The 23,538-nt window shown below is 40.0% G+C and overlaps 1 protein-coding gene and 1 long non-coding RNA gene across 3 annotated transcripts in view; one reads left to right on the forward strand and one right to left on the reverse strand.

Moving 5' to 3' along the window:
- Nucleotides 1-18,263, forward strand: part of ddhd2 (DDHD domain containing 2) — a 30,350-nt gene extending 12,087 nt beyond the window's left edge. The window contains exons 5-17 of the mRNA XM_067239066.1: nt 6,562-6,685; nt 6,994-7,083; nt 7,445-7,580; nt 7,725-7,933; nt 8,176-8,237; nt 9,422-9,541; nt 9,652-9,747; nt 10,574-10,726; nt 12,127-12,282; nt 16,205-16,310; nt 16,702-16,857; nt 17,569-17,734; nt 17,825-18,263. Of these exons, the coding sequence (XP_067095167.1) occupies nt 6,562-6,685; nt 6,994-7,083; nt 7,445-7,580; nt 7,725-7,933; nt 8,176-8,237; nt 9,422-9,541; nt 9,652-9,747; nt 10,574-10,726; nt 12,127-12,282; nt 16,205-16,310; nt 16,702-16,857; nt 17,569-17,734; nt 17,825-17,915 (1,665 nt within the window). The 3' untranslated portion in view covers nt 17,916-18,263. The remainder of the gene's footprint in view (nt 1-6,561; nt 6,686-6,993; nt 7,084-7,444; nt 7,581-7,724; nt 7,934-8,175; nt 8,238-9,421; nt 9,542-9,651; nt 9,748-10,573; nt 10,727-12,126; nt 12,283-16,204; nt 16,311-16,701; nt 16,858-17,568; nt 17,735-17,824) is intronic.
- LOC136952003 (uncharacterized) lies at nt 13,883-15,079 on the reverse strand. Of its 2 annotated transcripts, XR_010877797.1 has the most exons (5): nt 14,882-15,074; nt 14,637-14,771; nt 14,340-14,530; nt 14,148-14,247; nt 13,883-13,962 (listed from the first exon to the last, which is right to left on the reverse strand). It is a non-coding gene; the product is annotated as an uncharacterized lncRNA (long non-coding RNA). The 2 variants fall into 2 exon arrangements; XR_010877796.1 differs by having other exon boundaries at nt 14,340-14,771; nt 14,882-15,079.
- Nucleotides 18,264-23,538: the final 5,275 nt, after the last annotated feature.

The following is a 23,538-nucleotide window of genomic DNA, read 5'->3' on the forward strand; positions in this document are numbered from 1 at the left end:
TCTATTGAGAAACTTTACTCGGATACAGTCAGTTTAGTCAAGGTCAGACTTTTTAGGTAAGATAAACATAAGCAAAAAAAAGTTTTGAGTAGGGGCCCTTTAATTTGATTAGATTAAATATGAAATATAACACTGTCTGTACATAAAACATAAGACAAAGTATTTTCACAAAAATAAATACAGAAATCAAATTTTTATCAAATGTTAAGAGTGTTTACTCTGTGTTTATTCAGCATAGCCAATGTGACAATGCTGCTTCAGATTAAGTCTGTGGATTGCATGCTACGGTATATGGTGGTTCTTTCAATGTCATATTTGTGGAAGAATTTTATTGATAATATGTTCTTTGCAACATGACACACCTGTTAGAAGTATCCATGTGATGAAGTAGCCATGAAGCAACAGTGTTCTGATAAGCAGTGCATTCAAGCGCTGTTCAGTTGATATCTAATCACGAATGGGTAGTGTACCCATAAACAGACTAGTGAGTGAGTCAGTAGTGTAAAATTCGGACAGCAACTAGACATCACAAATGTCTTTTTTTACCACACATCTCTTATGTTATTTTGCTTTCTGTCTAACTCTACTTTTGTGTCTGTGACATCAATGATTAGCTGTGGGTAATATAGGGTAACATTCCAGCAGCTAGGTAGGAAGGTACTGAGTGTTTTACATCATTCTAATTCCAGGCTTTGAACCGGTTCAAGGAACAATAATTTTATGACATTTTGTTAGGAACAAAAACAAAACCTTTTAGTGTTTTTGTTCTGGAACACAAACATTTATTTGAATAATGGTAACCGGTTAATGACATAATTTGTTATTTTATTTAGTACAAGCAATTAAAATATGTTCTGCTTGCCATAACTTTGGTGAGGAGTTTACTTCCGGTCTTCCTCTAAACTTAAATAACTTATTTGGATAGCGGACTTAAACTTGGCGGCGGCAGGCAGTGATATTGCTTGCAAGTGAAAAGTGGTGTGGTCTCTCAAACCTTCTGCAACCAGATGAGGGGAATGTTAAGCTATGTACCTCAGCCTCATAAAAGAAATTCTTGGAAATAGCTGGCTCCAATTACACAGAAAAACCTAAATACAACTGTAGCATACGAGTTTCGCTTTATGGGTCACAGAGAGGCCTCCATGGTTTTTGTTGTCACTCGAGCATGCATCGGGTAAGGGTCACACAGTTCTGTGACCACAATTGCAAACCAGACTATAGCGTATAAAATATTACGAGTAAAATATCCATCAGAATAAATGTTTATGGCGTCCAAAAGGTATACTGTCATATCATACAGCCCTACATTGAACATTATTAACCGGTATTTGATTAGGTTCTAACCTTCTCGATTTACATAAAATTAATTAATCAAACCATTGTGCCCAATTTGTAACATGTGTGCAGTCAATAGCACTGATTACGGCAAATTACTCTTTAATGTTGGCCTGGTCAACTGCAATGTCTTATGTAGGCTACCTTGAGGACAGGCGGATCATGTCATCCCACACCTTTGGCTTCAAACGACTGAGGCAAGCCCTCACCCCTCGCTCCCCGTCTTGAGGCAGGTGGATGTTGCTGGTATTGCTTTTCCAATTAGGTACCTGGCTCGTCCAATCTATTTTATTCTATTACTGTAACTCAAGTCAACATATCCAAAACTATCTCCCTCAATATTTTTCTACTCACGAATCTGGCTCATACTACTAGCTATATTTATAGAATATTTGTTGTTAAGCTAAGTTTGAAACCAATCCCAAATGGGTAAACTAGCACCCCATTTGTTTGCTTATGTCAAGAAATGTTGCCTGGAACTGTGCTCGCGGGTACGAACAAGGTACAAGCACAAAAGGTAACATTAGCTGATCGCTGATTTACCTGGAGCTGAATAAGCACAGGGAGGGGAACAGGGAGAAAGGGCTTGATGATCCACGGTTGCCTGCCCTGTATAGAGTTTATTCCCGTTGTTTTAAAGAAGATTTTACAATTGTGTAATGTGACATGACAGTAATTATATCATCATTTGTGACATTGTGGAATATGTCATTATAGATTGTTGACATGTTCATCTGGATCAAAGACGAAGATTAATAAATTGTCTGATAACCACAATATTGTTATGGTTATGCAACGTTATGTCAGTTAACACCACAATGATGGCATTAATAATAACAGTAAGCTAGTAATAATTAAGCAATGCTCGTCATCATCATAATAGTAACATATATAACTATTTAGTGTGCTTTGCCGGGCGAGAACAACAACGGAGTATGTACAAACGATGTATTCAAGTTTACAGTTTATTTAATCCGATACAATGCGTTGACAACAGGGCCGGAGTGGGGGCACTTTTCAGCCCGGGAGTTTCAGGCCCAAGACCGGCTCTTTTTTTCAGTAGCGGTTAAAACCGAAACTGTACTGTACTGTAGCGAGTGGTACGTGACAGTGGAGCGAGTGGTACGTGACAGTAGCTAGTGGTACATGCCAGTGCCTCCGCTGGTACATGACAGTAGCTATTGGTACGTGACAGCGCCTCCACTGGTACATGACAGTTACTGTTCTGTTGATAGTGGTATTCAAGTGTGTCGTGGCAGTTGCATTGGGTATCTTGCAGCTTTTGTTTACTGTCGTTTAACTGCCCCGCGGCCATTTTAGAATAGGAGAACAGGCTATATTTAAAAATAAAAAATAAAGTTTTATGCTAACAGACTCCAAACCATACTTTTGATGTCTCACTACAAACTCACCATACAAAGTAGTCGATTTAAACATTATATTGCATATAGTGTAATGGTGTGACTGTAATGTAAAGCAGACTTGTACACACGTAATGAATTAGTAACAAATTATTTTACTCACAGTAACTGAATTTAAGCGTGCACATGAGCCACCGTTGTAGACTCTCGTCTCTAATGCACATCGTTGTGTTGTTATCAGCGCCTCCTAGTGGCGTATATCATTAATTGTAATAACTGAAGTCAATATAGGTAGCCTACATTTGCATTTCGATACTCTGAGTAAATATAGTTGTTAATAATAGTTCACTATTTTCATATGAAGAACCTTGTCAATTAATGACACCCTATACATATTGGAAACTACAAACTCTCCTGGATACAAATCTGTTTAAATCACTCAGATATCTTTATCACAAAAGTTACATCATTTTAAAGTCGACCTGTGTCAAAACGTGATATGGGAGAAAATCCTTTTGTTCATAATGACGTTGTGAATGTAAATGTCAGTTTAAGTATAGGCTACATTAATAACTTCTCAGCAAGTTATTTCATTGATCAGTTGTTATGGGCTGCTGCAGCACTCAAAAGAGCAGGCAAACTAAGCATTTTATTTGACATGGCTAGAAAATCTTGCTAGCTGACATGTCCAAGAACCGTTGAAATTATTAGTTTTTCATAAGTAATCATATACTTTTTGTACATTACAATGAAGTTTAGGGTGTTAACGATACAAAACATCAAAAATCTCAATTTTGACCGAAAACGATTTTCGATCTTTTATGGCTTATAGCCAACAATGAGCGGCCGTGACATCCACGGGTTTCCGCAGGCCGCCACACATACTTAAACAATTCTATTCTAAAATGGCCGCGGGGCAGTTAGGCTACATGACAGTAAACAAAAGCTGCAAGACACCCAATGCAACTGCCACATGACACTTGCATACCACTATCAACAGAACAGTAACTGTCATGTACCAGTGGAGGCACTGTCACGTACCACTAGGTGCCAGTAGAGGCACTGGCATGTACCACTAGCTACTGTCACGTACCACTCGCTCCACTGGCACGTACAGCTAGCTACAGTACAGTAAAGTTTCGGTTCTAACTGCCTCTCCTTTTTTTTGTATACCAAACAGGGCCGGATGCAGCCTGCTTTGACTGGGGGTGCAGTGAACTTTTCTGGGGGGTATCATGATTACAGAAAGGGATCGTATTATTTTTTATATTGATACCATTTTTGAGACTACTTAATGATCCGAGTGTTAATCAGGCACGGAGCCAGACGTTGTAAACATTCGGAGCCCCAATTTAGGACGTATGGGTTTGATGTGATGCAAGATATGGACTTCTACACCTAATCCGAGCACGCATTGCGCGCGTGCTAAAGTTTTTGGCCATTATTTGAGCGCAAAATAGTTTTTTGAGCTTTATGTAAAATAAACAGACGTTTTTCAATTGGTAAAACCTTGTCTAGTGATGCCATCACTACGGCCATGCTCCCATCCATCCTCCCTGACGCGTATCGTTACGGTAGGGCCGCCCGTCCCAGCTATCGGTAGCTGATCTGAGAAATCTTTTTGGAAAAGTCGGGCTATGGACCCAACCAACTCTATCTGGGAGGGGAGAACTCCCTCACATGGTACAACCCATGCAGAGGCTGAGGTGTCAGAATGCGGAACGTGCGTAGCCTACTTTAAGAGAAGATAGACTAACGTGACGAATGTCAACAACAAAAAAATCCTCGACCGGCCCATTAGTGAAGCGGCCCACCGGCCCAAAAGTGAAGCGGCCCACCGGGAGCTCTCCCGATTCTCCCGATTACCCATCCCGGCCCTGGTTGACAATCATACTCAAATCACAAATAAAAAACTACTTATTTGGTGAGTTCCATCTAGAATATGCCTGGAAAGGAATACTATACAGTGATAGCATAGTTTTTCATATTTCGTATTTTTGTCCGCGTCATGTATCTGCTTCTTAATCAGACTTGTACCCCATTCTGACAGTTTTCTGACTCTACACGCCTTACACGCTCGCGACTGGTTGTATGACATGTACAGCTGGTTGTGAGCTCGCACGAGCCTGTGAGCTAGGAGCATGTCAAGCCACTGTTCTGCGCAAAACTGGACAAGCCAGGAACTTGAAAGATAGTGCAGTCCATTTCTCGCTCTCGCTTGCCTCACTGTGCCACTGAGCGCTTTCCATAGAAATGAACAGGGATGGGGTGTAGGTAAACCTTGCCTAGAGCACGAAATGTGCTAGGACCGGCACTGGTTAGAATACTTACTTGACTAAAGCAAGTCTGCATGGTTCTAAAGTAGCACCATTTTCCTAACCCTAACCCGAGCAAACCCTTTTCCTATCGATCGTGATCGAAAAATCATAGAAGGAACATCTGCTATAAAGAACCTGTTATGGCAATCTGATTACAATTAATTCTGTCTTGATCAGACACAGTCTGGTCTGGAATGATATATCTCAACTATATCTGTTGGTAGTTGCATGTCTGTTGCTACAGTGTAGCAAGTTAGCGATAGCTAGTCTACAGGTAGCTACAGTAACAGTTACTTACATTGATTATCAGTAATTGCATAACCCTATGCACAATTTCATTGCCAGTTCAATGATAAGCAGTGCTAAATGAAATATTTGGCACAGTTGTAAGAATATTGCAGTAAAGGCTCAGGGAAATATTATGGCTAGAGAACTAGCAGCAAGACATCCTGGAAACTTTTTATGCCAGTAGTGACACAAAATCTGACCAGCTTGCATAGGATTATGCAGTTACTAATATCTAGTGTGATGTGGGAGCAGGGGCGCCATATAGGGGGGAAAGGTTAGGACGATTCTAAGGGCCCCTGACTGACAGGGGCCCCCAAAAAATAGGCAAAAAGTAATATAAAATTGTATTATATAAACCATCATCGAGTATATAATACATTTAACATATAATAATACAATGAATGATCTCTTTGTTTTTACTTGTGTTTGGCAATAAAGGTTAAATATCCCTATTGACCAAAAAGTAAAAAAAAGTATTGACCGACCATCCCCCTGTATCTGCATGAAATGGTTTGATCCTGCCTTAGCGCACTTATCGGTGACGGTGTTTAGTTGCAGTCAGTAGATGCGCTAGTCGCTAGAATGCCGGGCCGTAAACACAAATCAGGGTTTTGGAAAGATCAGAGAAAAAAGAGAGGATAGACAAAAGAGAGGGTTTCAATCAGTAACCCAGTTTTTTACCAAGAAAGGTGGGTAGCCAATCTGTGAGTGGTATTAACCTGTTGGTTTAATGTCCATATAAGCTATCTAGCTACCCAGCTAACAAGGGATGTCCTGGGGACGTCATTTTGTTAGCTGGGTACAGTGTTAGCCTACATTTAATCAGTGCAGGGAAACATTTAGCAAGATATTCAGATTAAATCATTGTCCCGAATCCATGCCCCTTTTAACAGACTTAACTACAGATGAGTCAGCAGCACCCCAGTCTCCCCATTACTATCGAACTCCAAGAAGCAATCCATTAATTAACCCTCCCGCACTACCAGCAGAGGGCGCCAACCGCGACACGTCATATGTCCGATTTGCGCCGTGTGGGTGGGGGGGGGTGGGGGGGCCCACTTGGAATTTTTGCCATGGGGCCCGAAATTCCTGGCGGTGCCCCTGTGTGGGAGCATTGTGATGATAAAGATTGAAATATTGCATGGCATTGGTTTGTTGTCTCATACTTGTTAAATCTACATTATTAAAAGGTCAAACCAGGTTTGCCCATCCATGTAAAACATAAATGAACCAAGTGTCTAAATGCTTTTTAACCCTAGCGAATGACACATCACCCACCTGACTTGACCAAGTCTGGCCGTACATCTCTCTCGTCCTCTGATCAACCCCGGCCTAGGACAGTTAAAAGGGGTCTTGAGAATGTAGCAGTTGATATACCCGCAGGTGAGTCTCCAAACAGCCTTTTGTATCTAGCATTACCGTGAGATATTCATTTCAGTACCACCTTGTCATCAAACAAACTATTACAATTCTTGTCACACTTTCTTGCTTTCTTTTTAAGAGAAGCCTAACAAAAATGTTTATGGTGTTAGTTTTGTATGTAGGATGTACGTAGCTACAGAACATATCTTTGGTAAACAGTTAACTGTGCAGTATAAGTCACTGATGATATGTCCATTTATTAGTTTTTCATGCAAATAGTAAGAAAACATTTCCAGCATCCATGTAATTGATGTGCTGTTGTCACCCAGGTGAACCTGACAAAGTGGATCACCTGGTTATGATGGTTCATGGAATTGGGGCAACATGTGACCTTCAGATGCGTGGAATTGTTCAGTGTGGTATGACAACCTTTCACTTGCTTAAAACTTTATATTACCTTCAGATGTTGACACCAGCGCATACCAGTGTAGATGCAAATGGCAAAAACATGGTGTTATGATCTTCATATGGCCAAAAATATTGACTGACATTCAGCCACAAGGGCATTAGTGAAGTTGGGCACGGATGTTGAGTGATTCGACCTGGCTGGTAGATGGTGTTAAAATTCATCCCAAAGGTGTTTGATGGGGTTGAGGTCAAGCTTTTCCACACTGAACCATTTCTGGCTGGACATCTTATCTAATGCTTAAGCAAAACACACAGTGCTGAACATACAGTGTAAGTAATTTGTTGAAATTGATCATTCTCTCTCTCCTGTAGTGAATGACTTCCGGAGTATCTCTCTTAATTTACTGAGCACTCACTTCAAGGAGACAGGACAAGACATTGGCCGGGTAGAGTTTTTGCCAATAAACTGGCATAAAGTGTTACATGGAGATGCAACTGGAGTGGACACGTACGGGGCTTGATTTAATAGAGGATTTACTTTGATCTGTTTTTTAAATAGACTTTGAATATAATTTCACCTGAATGTTTCATTTTGAACATAAAAATGATCTGTATGTATACATATATAATTACTCTTCCATACTCTCAACAGGGATATCCAGAGAATTACCCTGCCCAGTATCAGTCGCCTACGTCAATTCAGCAATAGCACAGTGTTGGACCTCTTCTTTTACAACAGCCCCACCTACTGCCAGACCATTGCAAACACCGTTGCCTCTGAGATCAATCGCCTCCATCGCCTCTTTCTCCAGCGCCACCCACAATTCATTGGGGCTGTGTCACTGGCTGGACACAGTCTGGGTTTGTATTAATTGATAACATTACACTCACAAAAGCATTTTACTTCTGGTGCAACTTTGGCCATATTTGGACAAAACTCATGTTTATAGGGGACGTAAATTCAGTAATACTTATCACCCAGAAATGAAATGTGTTATTTGAGACATAAGACTAAAATGCACAGACTTCCCAGCTGATTCTGAGTTTAAGATTAGGTTTAAAACAGTGACCTCCACTTGAATTCCTTCTGTCTATTCTTCTAGGTTCTCTGATCTTATTTGACCTTCTTACAAATCAAAAGAAATATTACACAGATGAAGCAACAGTAAGTATGATGAAATAATAGTAGTAATGATAAAAAGTAAAAGTTAAGTGTTAATGCTCAGCAGAAGGACATCCTAGTCCTTATAGTTTTTCAAATGGGATGTTGATTATCATGCATCTACTGTAAATTATATGAATACACAGTAGCATGCAACTGAGCGTGTGCAGTACTGAGCATGCAACAAAAACATGTAAATTATGGCTAACATACTTTAATACTAATAATAATACTTTTTATATAGCACATTTCATACAAGAATTGCAGCTCAATGTGCTTTACATAAAATCCAAAAACAATAATACAAGTGATAAAAGTAATAACAATTTAAAAAAAATAATGTAACTCAACAAAATACAGGCCGCAGTCTTTGCGGGAATCCAATACACATAAGCCGCAGTCTTTGCGGTATCTCGAGCCACAGTCTTTGTGGTTTCCCAATATATATAAATAAAAATAAAAACATACAACAACCCAGACTAGCCGCAATCTATCTGCGGTCTCTCGAATCCATCTTAGACTCGAGCTGCCTTTGCAGTTTCCAAAACATACAACAAACCAGACTAGCCGCAATCTATCTGCGATACTTTGTGTTACCAGTATTTGCCTATTTATAGTACTTTGCAAGAATAATATATACATAAAGATAACACCTCAACAGCATCTCTTGTAGGCCTTGAAGGAGCCAAAAGTGTAATAACTACCAATAACCAAACAACTCTCGTTAATAAATGTACCAATTTTGCAACTCATCATTACATTGTTAATTATTTAACTTAACATCCAAATTAATCACTTACTCATTACCTTGCTATTTTACCACAGCTAAAATGTCTCAACTACACATTACAGTGCTGTTTAATTCACACCTAAAATGTGTCAACTAGAAATTACATTGCTGTTTTACCACACCTAAAATAGGCAAATATACTTATTTGCTGTCCTCTATTGAAGGGACAATTCATCAGGATCATCAAACAAATTGACATTTTATTGTATTTTGTAGTATCAGTAGTATCTTGCCACCCAGTCTAGATCCACTCCTGCAATGAATACATTAGTTATTGCATTAAGTTTAGTTCCTCTTTTATTATTATTATTATTATAGGTTTATCCTGATTCTCTGCTGTCTGTCGGTGCATTTATTTTTTACATATTATACCTGTAAATCTTGGGAATGTCCTTAGAAACAGAGCCCTGTCAAAAGTACTATCCACTCTGAGAGCTTTGAAGACATTCTTAGGAATGAAGGACTGGGCGAGTATGCCAACACGATTAAAGAGAAGCAGATGGATGTGGAATCACTGGTAAGGAACAATAGTAAAATCACTGAACACTTGTTAACATTGTGTATTATAATTTTTTGGAAGCCTTTATCAATGTGTGGATTTGTGGGGTGTGTGGATTTTGTTACTAGGCACTGTGTTCGGAGACTGACTTCAAAGAATTAGGAATACCTTTGGGTCCTCGCAAGAAGATCCTGTACTTGATGGGAAAATTGCAAGTCACAGAGGTATGAACCTTTAAAAAAAAAGCGAAACAATATTTTCTCATGAATCACAGTTGAGATCTAATTTGCCTCTTTATCCTACCACTGGAATAACTGTTACTGATGTCAAGTGAATATAATATATGAGCCACATAAGCCATGACCTGTTTGTTAAGTAAATCAGGGACACAGATAACACACACTGAGAACATTTGCTGCATTCAAAATACAAATAAATTGTTGCTATTCTGTTGAATCAAAGTAGATGTTTCTCTCAGTGTTACACAGTCAACAGAGATCTAGGGCCAACAGCAGATTTAACATGCTGAAACTGACAATTTGACAATTTGAATGCCGGGGAGAAATGTGAAATAAGAGCTTTCCCTGCCTTGAGAATCAACTTTTTCTCTTTTAGCTTCAATTTGCTTGGTTCAAACAGTACCAAGTTTTTTTACCACAGTAAAAATCTTTTTTACTGTGTCCCTTCATGGCTAAATTACTGCTGCTGTATCTGAAGATGGGGCATTTCATTTTTATTTGTGCATAGTGCAGAACATAGTTACCCTGGGACTACTAATAACAACATGTCTATAAGGACCAATAATACCGAATTCCTACAAGATAATTTACTACTACAAACAATTCAGTAGAGTGCTAGAGTGCTGCTATGTGGCAATTCAGATTTCTTGACCAGACATTCTAGAAGACTTCTGCATTGTAAAGCTATACTATAGTATCTACCCTAATACAACCTAAATACTGTTGGTGCAAAGCTAAAACAAAAACAGTCCAACCATCCATATTGTTTGGATTCCTAATGGAACTATTCTTTCTTACTTTCTCTCAGCAGGAATCCAGGACAGGAATTGTACTCCCAGTTTCTGCTGCATTGTTGTGCCAAGAGGAAGCAGTTTCCCAAGCCGAAGCCCTCGAAATAATACAGCCTCAAGTATCCTCCACCAGCACTGTGGATTACAAGTATTGTGATGTTGGTATTGGACAGGTAAAAAAACACAGTAGAACAACAGTCTTCTTCCAGCCACAACAACAGTGTTATTGTAAAATCAAAATCCCCCAAAAAATCTGCAATCAATATAATCATTAGCCAATCCTGTCACACCCCTGGTAGAACTATGAATTGTTTTTGTTAATTTCATTTTTATATAGTAGTTTAAGAGTCTACAGAGAACATAGCATTTACAGCATCGACCTGCAACTGGAAAGACACAGACACACTCACCCATTCTCTCTTAAATTTGAACAAGAAGACTAGTCCCTGTTTATGCAAAGCATCTCCAAAGCATGATGCTTCCACCACCATACTTTACTGTAGGGATGGTGTGTCTTTAGGTATTTTTGGCCAAAACTCAAACTCTATCTTGTTCTCATCTGACCACATAGCCACATGGCAGCTGGGTCACTTATGCATTCTGACTCCTAAGAAATTGCTTTTTTCTTGCCACCCTTCATACAGGCCAGTGTTATGCAGTGCTTTTGATAGATTGACTGGTGGTCAGTATTTACACTGAGGAGTGAATTCAACCAATTCAACTCAATTGCAAGTGCAACAACAACATCTCGACTACAGTGGCTAACTAATACAATTTAGATTGGGTGTAACCTTTCCCTAATTAGAATCAGAAACAGAAAGGGTTTTATTCGCCATGAAAGTTTGCACAGACAAGGAATTTACTTTGGCAGGAAGGTGCATACATTAAACATATAGGAATCCTCAAACTTAAATATGTGGTCTAACTATACTAAAGGTACAAGCTGCCTAATACTAATAAGAAATATAAAATAAAATATAAAGTAGCCAAATAATGAACAATATAAAAATATAGAAAATACAAATAGTACAAGAGATACAAATAGTACAAAATATACAAATAGTGTAATATAGTGCAATTTCAATGTGACAAGGTGTCATTGTGCAGATTGTGAATTAAGTCAGTGCGAGCTCTTGGCCTTGTTGAAGAGGCCAACAGCGGATAGGAAGAAATTGTCAATGCATTATAATTGAATACATTTAAATGAATACTTCTCAACTAATTTTCTGATATATTTAAAAATATATCAGAAAATTAGTTGAGAAGTATTCATTTAAATGTTTAATATAACCAACATAAAACCATTGTGTCTTACAAAAGAGTTTGTGTTTTCTAATAAATTGTCATATAGAACAAAAATGTATTGTACCTTTGTACAAGTACAGAGAAATTATAAGGGGTTTAACTACTTTGAAAGGCACTGAATATTTTAATTCTAATATGTTAGTGTGGCTTGAATATAAAATGTAAATTACCCAATGTTACAAATGATACATTGTTAGAATTTTTTTTACTAAGATAATCTGATAAATAAGAATTCTGAATGAACATTGTACTGTGACTGCACATGTAGGTGTCCATCAACTACCCTGAGCTGGCCTTTGAACCTCAAGCCTTCTTTGCCTTGGGATCGCCTATTGGGATGTTTCTTACTGTGCGCGGCCTTAAAAGGATTGATCCCAACTACAGCCTCCCTACGTGCAAGAGCTTCTACAACATCTTTCATCCAGTAAGTTCAATTAGTATGTTCAGTATTTTATTTAATCTACGGCAATACTAGGATGAAACTCCTAGTGATCAAAAATAGTTCCTGACATTAAACTATAGTACAAGTCCCAAGACTATAGTCCAAATGTATCTGCAGAGGGCATTGTACCTTGAAGATTAGATAGTATCCAATTGCTGTGAAAGTACCAAGTCAATGAATTGAATCTAGCTAAGTAAAAGTTCAAGACAAAATCAATATATTTATAACACATATGTAAGGTGCAGGTGTCTGATACACTCAATTTGATCAATGAATACAGGAAATCAAGGGAGTTAAATATGACTAAATGTAAATAGTATCACAATATGGGAGGATACGAGACGATTAGCATAGCCTTCACAAGCACAGAAAAAGGACACTGCATGCTAGATAGCTTTTGTTTAGGTCTTTAGATAAGGTTCCTAGAAATGGCCTTGACGTTCCTTCTATTTTCCTCGTTCAAAGTTGCATGGCGTTATACACTTTGGTAACATTGTGACCTCTGACCTACACTAGTGTCCAGGCCTTTCCTAGTCACACCTTACAAAAAACTAACTTATGGCTATGCAGGCATAAGAAAACAGCATAATGACAGTTTATCAATGATACAAGAAACCTAATTCATAGATAGGCATATGTCTCTCCTGGACATAACCAAGGGTTATGTGCTCATGAGCTTAATATAGCATGGTATAGATCAAACATTGTTTATTATATTAAGAGCATTTCAAACAGTATAAAAGTAATAAAGTAATCATTGGGTGTGCTTTGCCTTCGGCAAGGGCACAACCTTTGTTCTCTCACATATATATTATTTATTGTTTATTTTCGCCCCCCTAAGGATCAGTCAATATTTGGACTACATACACAACGGCGGTGTCAAAAGGTTCGTCTTGGTAGCGATTGTGTTGGTTGTATTTTTATTTACGTTCCGTTGCATGGTTTAAGTAGAAATTGCGTTTTTGTGGTGAAAAGTGAAGCTAACGGTGGCTAATTTGCTAGCCACAGTCACTGACGTTACTAACGTCACGAAAACACGCGTGACTACCTGTAGCAGAACATTCGTTTCACGTCTGTTAACTTGGGGGATAGCTAGGCTAACTATAGCTTTACTGCAAGGCAGCTGCAGAAACGCCACAAGCAAAGTTGCCGCAACGTCTTTGGCGACGTTGCGGGACCGTGCATCTGTGGGACGCCAGAACGTAACTGCAACGTAATCTTGTGACGTTGCCAGTCCGTAACCGCGATGTCGTGGCAACGTTATTTTCCGACGTTGCCAGTCTGTAACCGCGATCTCCTAGCAACGTAATTTTCCGACGTTGCCAGTCCGTAACCGCGACCTCCTAGCAACGTAATTTTGTGACGTTGCCAGTCCGTAACTGCAACGTTAACTAAGTAACCTATATTTCTCAGTTCTACTGCTTATATTGGGGCGGTTCATATGCAGACCTCATTTGCCCAAAATGCTACTTGTTCTTGTATAATAGGCTACATGGTAGCCAACTTTAGGAGGATTATGTTTGTGTGATGTGTAGCCTAACTCCAGCTAATCATAAACAAGGCAGCATTTCCATGTAACATTGTCATTTTATTTCAAATAAAGTGCCAAACAGTGAATTAAAATCTTCTGCCAGTCCCCGCTACAGGTCCTGTCTGTTGGCCCTGACAATGAAGCACAAAATAAGTTAGTGTTCTATCAACATAATTGCACGTGTAAAAAGGCGCTATACAAATCATAAATCACATCTAAAATAATATACATCATCAAAAAAATATGTGATTCTAGATTTTTGTCACATAGCCATGTGAAAGGTTGGATATGGAAGCTGCAATCTTGATTCATTCACCTGGCTTGTTTTGAATGGGCTGCCGGGGTGTGTTTGAGTGTCTCTATGAGGAGCTCCACAGCTTTCTCTCCCAGTTCCGTCTTCCACTTCATCACAGTGTCTGGAATTAGAAGTCATGAACTTATTGTCAGCACCAATGGAACGTTGAACGCTGCGTGTAAGCCATAGTTCATGGCATCTCCAAACACTTACCACTCTCTTTCGCAACTCCAGCACCTTAAGGCGCTCCTCAAGGTCTTGGAATTCAGCCTGTGTTTGGGCCACCTGTAGGTCCATCACTGGCACCTCTTCAGTGTGTCTGCCCTGTAGTCGCCTGAATAGGAGAGCCTCTCGCTGGTTCTCTTCCAATGTCTCCATCTTCCGGAGCATAACCTGTAATGTGTCTGTCATTAAAGACAAGTAAAACAAGTTTACAAGAGTTAGCATGATTGGCATACATTGTGGTTCTTCTAGATTAGCTGTAACATTGATGTAAATAACAAATGTTACCTTGAATGGTTGTATACAAAGCATATATTTTTTTGAGTGTCTTATATTTGCACTTTCCTGGCTGCCAGCTGTTTTCCTGGGCCCCCAATTGGTTCACCTCCACCAGACCAGAGTTGACATCTAGGGGTATGGAATCTGGTGATGCAAAAGTTTTAAGTCATGCTTTTGCTTCAAAACATAGCCTTTAGGTTGCCATGGCTCATACAATTATTGTCACTGTTTTAAACGGTCATTCATTACTTTACCATCATTTCCCAGGGACACAGTGCTAGGCCGTGTGACGGTGGTAGGATAATCTGTACAGAAATGAAAATGGAATGTAGTTTATGTACATAGTTATTGCATATTGATATAAAAGGAGTAGCATTGCACATATGTGATCGTTCAAAAGCAGGGCCCCACATCGTAGCGTCGCACATGTGTGATTCTGAACATTCCAACCGACTGTTTTCCGATAGACAAAAAATATATGACAAACGCTATAGTATGGCTTCAAAATTTACAATTAGTAGGCTAACAAGTAACACTAGCAGGTAGTAGCATTGCTATGAGTATTATGCTAGGTTGTTAGGTAACGGAAGCTAATTAAAGCTACCTAGCTGCCGTTTTGGAAAAATAACTGGTGGAAGCGTCGGAAATATTTAGAACTCACGCATCTAAAGGTTAAAACGAATAAACTTATCCAAAAACAGATGTCATGTACAAATTGGAAAAATTAGTGACATGATACTTTTATAGACACCATTGCTGTGCATGCCATGACCGACTGTGATTAAAACGTGATCAGCCACGCTAGCTCCACAGTCTTTGAAAATTCCGGGCTAAATAAACTATTTTGGGACAAGGTTTTTTAACAGTTTTGAACGTTTATTTTCACTGATTCTTTTGTGGGTGATTTGTGAGACGCTAAACTTTGATAACATGTAGGCCCTATGCATTTTCAGTAATTTCAACATAACATAAACCTCACAGCCAATCAGGGGCAGAGTGGGAGAGGTTTTCTACATTGATCTAGCCTTTTAATTATGCTCTCAAAGTGCACAGATTGATGCGTTTCACTTTAAAATTTAAGAAATCTTCTTCCGGGGGTGCATGCCCCCGGACCCCCCTAGAGGGCCGGGGGTTCATCGTATCGTTCTCACCTTTTTCACCCCTGACCTGTTTGCATGCCTGATTATGTGTTTAAAGTTTTTAGAACATAGTTTGCCTAAATTGTAATAAAGCTATGTGGAATATTAATATGTTTGTGTGGGAAAATGTATAGTTTATTGTGGGGTTAAGAAGTTCATAGGTATGGACAGTCAAAAAGTCTAGTTATAATTCATAACTTACTCATGGTTGCAGTACAGTATGAACATTTGCTTAACATTTTCCAGCAAAACATAAGCCTTTTATGCCCAAACTTGACCAGTCCCAAAATGTTAGTAAATTGCAATAGCCTGCTATCAGACAGTGATCTGGCTTAGTATGTTTTATTGGGTATTCTTGCCTTTGGCAATGGCCCAGTGTGGACTAGTGTTGAATGCAAAGAAAACAGATTTTTTATGAAGTTGCATGTGTCCATACAGTTTGACCCTGTGGCCTACAGGATTGAGCCCATGGTGCTCAGTCCAGGGCAGGAACTACCTCCCATGTTGATTCCACATCACAAAGGCAGGAAAAGGATGCATCTAGGTGAGATGTCATGCATGCAAAAAGATATTAGACTTTTAAGAATATTTCAGAGGGTAATTTTTCAACTGAAGTAAGCATACAGTTGCAATACATGTAGTAGCACAGTGTTTTGTAAATATAGCATTTACAAAAGTATTTAGTAGTACTCTTTCTATGACTAGTACCTCAATTTATTCTATATTCTAACTATAGGTCTTGACTTGGATGTTTCTCTTTAAATATAATCTTTCATTACTAATATCATATTTTATTACTAATGCTGTGGGAGAATTATTTTGATGGAATTATGATGTGAAGATGATGCTTGCTTACACATTTATTTACTCAAATATTCGATTCATTTTGTTTAGTCTTTTATTCACCTAAATCCTGAAAATATCTATTTCCACAGAGATGAAAGACAACTTGACAAGAGTGAGTTCAGACCTTCTTGCATCATTTGGAGCTCTTCGTAGTGTGTGGCAAACTCTCACTCAAGTGCCCAGTACTTTACTGCAACTGGAACAGGAGGAAAAAACTGTGTCAGGGCCTCTTGATGATTCTGAAGGTGAGACACGGCTCCAAGCCTTTTAGTACACATAGAAGAAAACAGAAAACAACATTTCTGTTTAGGAATCTCTAAACCACAAGTTATTTTTAGTAACAGATTTTGTGCCCTGACTTTAGGAAACATGATTCAATTGAAATTCTCAGATTACTAGGTATCCCATAAAACAGACCCCCACCTAACCATGTTGATCCTAATTATCTTACACTCATATTTACATATGTATAGATGTTATGATCTTAATTTGATCATCACGTAGAAGTTTCTTGGCTCAACATGGCATGAAGAGTTAAGTAATGCTTCTTTTTTTTCTTAACATAATTATTTGGGGGTGAATTTTGCCAACACAACCACCAGGTGGCACCTATTGGTGGAGGGCAGAAATTGTGTAGACCTAGCAGCCAGAATGTTACAGTTCAGAGTCAGACCATGAACAGTGAATACTGTTCTGCTGGGTTCCCACAGGCCTTAGTGAAATCTAAAATGATAAAAGAAAAGTTGCAATTCTGACATGTTTTTGATTTTGCCTGCCCATCAAGCTTCCGTACTAATCTTCTTGTTGAAATTGTACTTTCCAGCTGGTTTCAATCATGCTGTGGGTGTTCAAACTCAGGACAAACTGTAAATGAAGTGTGAATTTACTGTTATAGTATTTATGCGGTGTGAACATATAACAATCATTATTGTATTCTGATACCATTTCTATTCTAGATGCAAGGGCAGACTCACCAGTCTCTTTTACAGACAAAAACGAAACAAGGAACACTAATGTTGGAATGTTGAATGGCGGACGCCGATATGATTATGTCCTTCAGGAGAAACCCTTTGAGAGCTTCAATGAGTACCTATTCGCCATTCAAAGTCATCTATGCTACTGGTAAAAAAATAAGTTGGTGTGGGTTGGCATTGCTTAATCAAAGTTTAAAAAAATTACTAAATGTTTAAACCTGTTGTGGTATTTTCCCAGGGAATCCCATGACACAGCTCTGCTTGTTTTGAGGGAAATTTATGAAGGGACTCAGACGAAACAGCTCAATGAACATAACTCATCCCTCTAAAGCTGACTTGAATGACACAACTCATCACTTAAAAGCAGTCTTGAATGATGAAGTGTGTTTTTGGTACATCAGAAGTCAGGAAAAGGAAAGGTGGTAGACTGGGGAAGATGGGTTGTTGCAACATTTCAATCCACTCGTACATTCGATTGTGCAAATGACAGTTCTGTTGCAACTGGAATCAATTTTTTGCATCTTGCATTCTTTTTTGTTCATTCATTCTTTTTTTCTTTTTTATCCCTAACCCTAATAATTGGGTTTTCATGGAAAATCTTGATTCAATAAAGTAACTAAATTATATATTGTAATATGAATGTAATGCCTGTGATCTTTGCTGGTATGTTCTTTCAGCATTCAGTGAACCAAAAACATATTTATGATTTTTCTTTAATAAAATAATGTATGCACGAATGGGAGTTTGGTTCATGTCAATATGTTTATATGTTTGTCACTTTTTACCACTGGCTCAGTGTCAAAAAGGGAGTCAGGGGGTTTCAAAGAGGTAAAACAAATGTATTTGTATTTCAATGGCTAACTAAGATTCAAACGTGGTATGTCCATAGTAGAATCAGTCGTGTTAGAAGTGTGTGAGTCAAACACATGAAGTGTTTGGTGTGTTGGAAGGTGCAACAAACAAAGTTCTAGCAACCAAAATCCCCCAGAAGCCTCTGTGAACAGGTCTAGCGCAGAGAAGGTTAGCAAGAGAATGAGTGGACTCTCAAAAAGGGTACAGAGAAATACTGCTATAGAAGGATGTCACACACTGGACATAAATAAAGGGACACTAATATGGCCAATCCCTAACAACCTTGTTGAGAAGTGAACTGTAACACTGGTATTTCTTTCTATTAAAGGCAGGATAGGCAAGTTTTGCGAACCCATACATTTTTTACTTGAATTTGAAAGGATTCAAACCAAAATATCCCTACCCTCCCTTAAAAGCCACTCCTCCATGACACAACTCCTGACTACTGCCGGGAGGCAGACAGACAAATAGTCCGTCATCATCGCATTTGGTCCGAATGCCATCCAATCATTAGTGCCAATTCAACCTTAATGATTGGTCGTGTTTATCACATTCCTGCAATGCCCACAGATACCGGAATTATTTTACTGTCAAACCTTTAGATGTATTGGTTGCTATCAGGATGTGATGTTTATTTCAGCAAATATGTCAAAAAGTGCTACTCAACAAGTTACAACATTGCCTACCCTGCCTTTAACTATGTAGTATTTTGTCTTTCATATTTATTCTGAGTACACCAAACATTTCCAATTCAACAGCTGCCCTGCTTCCGGTGTGCCCCCACCTGACCAGAGTGTGTAATGGTCGCTGCCCATGGTGTTGACCTCGTGGGCACAACTCAAACCAAAGAAGAAAAACATCACAGATTTAACAAAGGTGTTGGTGCACAATGAGGATTTTATAATAATACAAAATACATAAAAAGAAAACCTGTGTGGCCAAAGTGAACGTTCAATCAATTCAATTCAATATATTTATTTGTCATTGTCATAGAAAACAACGAAATTCTGTTTAGAGCACTCAAAACACTGCATAGTTTGACATACAAAGTGCAATACAAAGTGCAATATCCCTCCAATAAACTTCCCATAAATAACCCCTGTGTAAACATTAGCACAATCGTTACACGTAAGGGAGTCAGTTGGCTGAGCGGTGAGGGAGTCGGGCTAGTAATCCGAAGGTTGCCAGTTCGATTCCCGGTCATGCCAACTGACGTTGTGTCCTTGGGCAAGGCACTTCACCCTACTTGCCTCGGGGGAATGTCCCTGTACTTACTGTAAGTCGCTCTGGATAAGAGCGTCTGCTAAATGACTAAATGTAAATGTAACAGTAACAATAATAATATTCAGTATTGGCAGCATCGTGAAGGGCTTTTAACAACATGGACGACCTAACAGAAACATAACAAGGGCGGAACAGTCAAGATATGTGGAGTATTTTGTTATTTGTGCAACAATGCAAAGTCCAGTTCATTTTTATTGTAATTGGTGGGTGTAGTTACTGTCCATGAGAGGGAGGCAGAAGGGGGGGGAGGGGGGGGGGGGGCACTGTTCAGAAGCCTCACAGCCTGTGGGTACAGACTGTTGGTCAGTCTGGATGTTCTGGCCCGTATGGACGTGTACCTTCTACCTGAGGGTAGCAGGTGGAACAGATGGTGAGCTGGGTGGTGACGGTCCCGCAGGATGTTGTGCACTCTCCTCAGACAGTGGGTGGCGTAGACGGTACTGATCTCAGGGAGAGTCGTCCCAATGATTCTCCCCGCGGTTTTTACCACCCGTTGGAGTGCCTGCTGTTCAGCCTTAGTGCAGCTGGAAAACCACACTAAGAAACCATAGGTTAAAACGCTGCTGATGGCACAGTTGTAGAAGTTTGCCATCAGTGGTTTCGGGATTTTGGCGCTCCTGAGTTTCCTCAGATAGTAGAGGCGTTGTTGGGCCTTTCCCACACCTAAGGCAATGTGAGTACCCCAGGACAGGTCTTCAGTCATGGTCACCCCCAGGAACTTAAAGTTGGGCACCCTCTCTACCTCCTCTGTGCCAATAGAGAGTGTCTGATGGTTATTTTGTCCGCATTTGCGGAAATCTACAATGATCTCCTTGGTCTTCTTGATGTTCAAGACCAGGTTATTGCAGTGGCACCACGACGCCAGTTGTTGCACCTCATCCCTGTAGGCAGTCTCATTGTTGTTGTTAATGAGACCGAGCACTGTGGTGTCATCGGCAAATTTGACAATGAGATTGGAGGAGGAGGAAGAGGCAAGGCAGTCATGCGTGTACAGAGTATAGAGCAGGGGGCTCAGCACTCACCCTTGGGGGGCCCGGTGTTAATGAAAAATAAAAAGTCAGCAATCCAGTTGCACAGTGTGGTGTCTAATCCAAGATAATTTAACTTGGTCCGGAGTTTGAATGGCCGGATGGTGTTAAAAGCCGAAGAGTAGTCCACAAAGAGGAGCCTTGCATAGGTGTTCTTCTGCTCAAGGTGCTCCAGTAGTGTGTGGAGCACCATGGCAATGGCATCCTCAGTTGATCTGTTCTCCCTGTATGCAAATTGATATGGATCAAGTGATGGTGAGATAGCTGCTTTAATATGTTTGATGACTAGTCTCTCTAGGCATTTTGCAGGAATGGAGGTGAGTGCCACAGGTCTGTAGTCATTTAGACATGTGACCTTAGACTGTTTGGGTATGGGGACTATTATAGCAGCCTTGAAGCAGGCTGGGACCCATGATATAGCCAGCGACATGTTGTATATGCCGGAAAAGACGTCCGCCAGCTCCGCTGCACAGTCTCTTAGCACTTAGCACAAGCTTTCCTGATGTTGATTCTGCGGATGACACATCTCACCTCATGTGTGCTCAGGACCGGGGCGGAGTCCGTGGGGGGTAGGGGGGGGCAGGACAGAGTCTGTGTTTTCCCTGTCAAAACGGGCATAAAAGAGGTTTAGGTCCTCAGCTAAGGTGGGACAGTCAGCTGAGGGAGGTGGAGTTTTCCTCTTATAGTCCGTGATGGCCCTGATACCCTCCCAGACCTGCCTAGGATTTGTGGCAGTGTGGAATCTGGCTTCAATACGCCTCTTGTGTTGTTCTTTGGCAGTACTGATGCCCCTCCTTAAAGCAGTCCTGGCTGCACCGTACGCCTCCGGGTCTCCAGAGCTAAAAGCACTATTCCTAGCCCGTATTAGTTGTTGCACTCCGTTTGTCATCCAAGGTTGTCTGTTTGGGAACACACAGAATTGTCTCCAGCATGTTACATTGTCCACACAGAAGGAGATGTAATCCAAGACAGCGGAGGTGTGGTTATCCAAGGTGTCACGAGTGTCCGTGCCCTTTCAATACATCCCAGTCTGTGTGGTGGAAACAGTCTTGGAGCCGAGGGATAGCGTCCTCTGGCCATGTTCTCACTGTTCTGACTGTAGTCCCCGTACTCCTGATCCTGGGTGTATAACGCGGGTGTAGCAAGAGAGGTGGTCTGATAGACCTAGATGGGGGTAGGCCTGGGCTCGATATGCGTCTGCTACATTAGTATAGACCTGATCCAGGGTTTTATCTCCTCTAGTCGCACACTTCACGTTTCGATGTAATTTGTGAAGAACTGATTTTAAATCTGCGTGATTGAAGTCTCCAGCTGCTATAAAGACATTGTCTGGGTGTGCTACTAGGCTGTTGTTTATGCTGTTGTAAACCTGTGCCAGCGCTAGCTTAGCGTTAGCTTCCGGTGGAATATACAGAGCACAGATGTAAACAGCAGTGAATTCCCTGGGGAGATAAAACGTCCGACACTTTAGCAGCATGAGTTCCACCTCTGGACTACACAGCTTATCCATTACCGTGACGTTGGTGCACCATGAGTTCTTTATGTAGATGCATAGCCCCCCGCCGGTCTTCTTACCAGAGTCCGCAGTCCGGTCGGCTCTGTAGGCGGTGCGGCCTGCTAGCTCTATAGCCGCCTCTGGGATAGAGCTGTCAAGCCAAGTCTCGAGTGAACATTTCTTCCTTGGACTAAGAGAGAATACGACAGACAGTGGAATCATTGAGAAAAATCAGAAATGTATTGATAAAAAACAATCAAATTACAAAATGTCTTTGTTTTTTTTTGTATCAAAGCAAACATAATTAGCTACAAAACAATGCTACAGTATGTGAACATGTACTGCAGTCTTCCACACCTGGCTCAAAAAGCAAACAAACAAAGCAAAAGAAAGGATTGATTACGCTCCTACATTTCCATTAACCCTTTCTTGTGGATTTGCCCACAAGTTTTCATCCACATCGCAATAGATGTTTTCATTTGACAAACATCACTGAAAGAATCTCCAGGCATGGCGAATCCAGGTCTGACACTGGTCTGCCGTGATATAATTGTATCAGTCATCCATGGCCTGGAGAAGAGCAACTTGTTCATGAGGGTGCCTATCGTACACCTCCATGTGAAGAACAATTCCTCAATAGGGTTGAGGAAGGGAGAGTATGGGGGCAAGTACAAGTACAACTTTGCATTAAGAGTAATGCAGCAGTTACTTATCATTTTGAGCAGTAGTATCAAATGACAGTTAGATCATTGTAATGTAAGGAAATGACAGAAATTTCAGATGTTATGGGTGAATTTCATTTTAAAATGGTGATACTTTGATGTTTAGTTGTGTCATTTTGAACAGATGAATATAGTTCAATGAACAAATGATCTAAGGTGAATGTGTATTGTATCCAAGCAATTGAAAATTGTGTTAGCATTTTGAAAAGTTTGCATTTTGATCATAATGTGTTTTGTGTCTAGAGTTTTGAAAAAGGACATCAAGGTTCCGAAATTAGTGTCAAAAAACTGTAATACAGAGTTTTTACATAAATTGCCTGTGATTCAACACATGACCTTTTAGGCCTTTTTATTTTTCGCGAACGCCAACAGCTCGTGCCCAGTTCGTGAAATAATCGAGTCAGACACAGAGAGACTCCTGAAATTTTTCATAATCATCATACTGCAATGCCAAGAATCTATCTGCGTGTGTGTGGGTGTGTGTAGCTTGATTATCTCGCAAACCATGCTACAGGTGTATTGCTCAGGACCGAAGGATGTGCAGTAAAGTGCATGAAGTTGTTTGGACGCA

Source organism: Osmerus mordax, chromosome 1 (genome assembly GCF_038355195.1).
Source record: "Osmerus mordax isolate fOsmMor3 chromosome 1, fOsmMor3.pri, whole genome shotgun sequence".
In the NCBI taxonomy this organism is placed as follows: Eukaryota; Metazoa; Chordata; class Actinopteri; order Osmeriformes; family Osmeridae; genus Osmerus; species Osmerus mordax.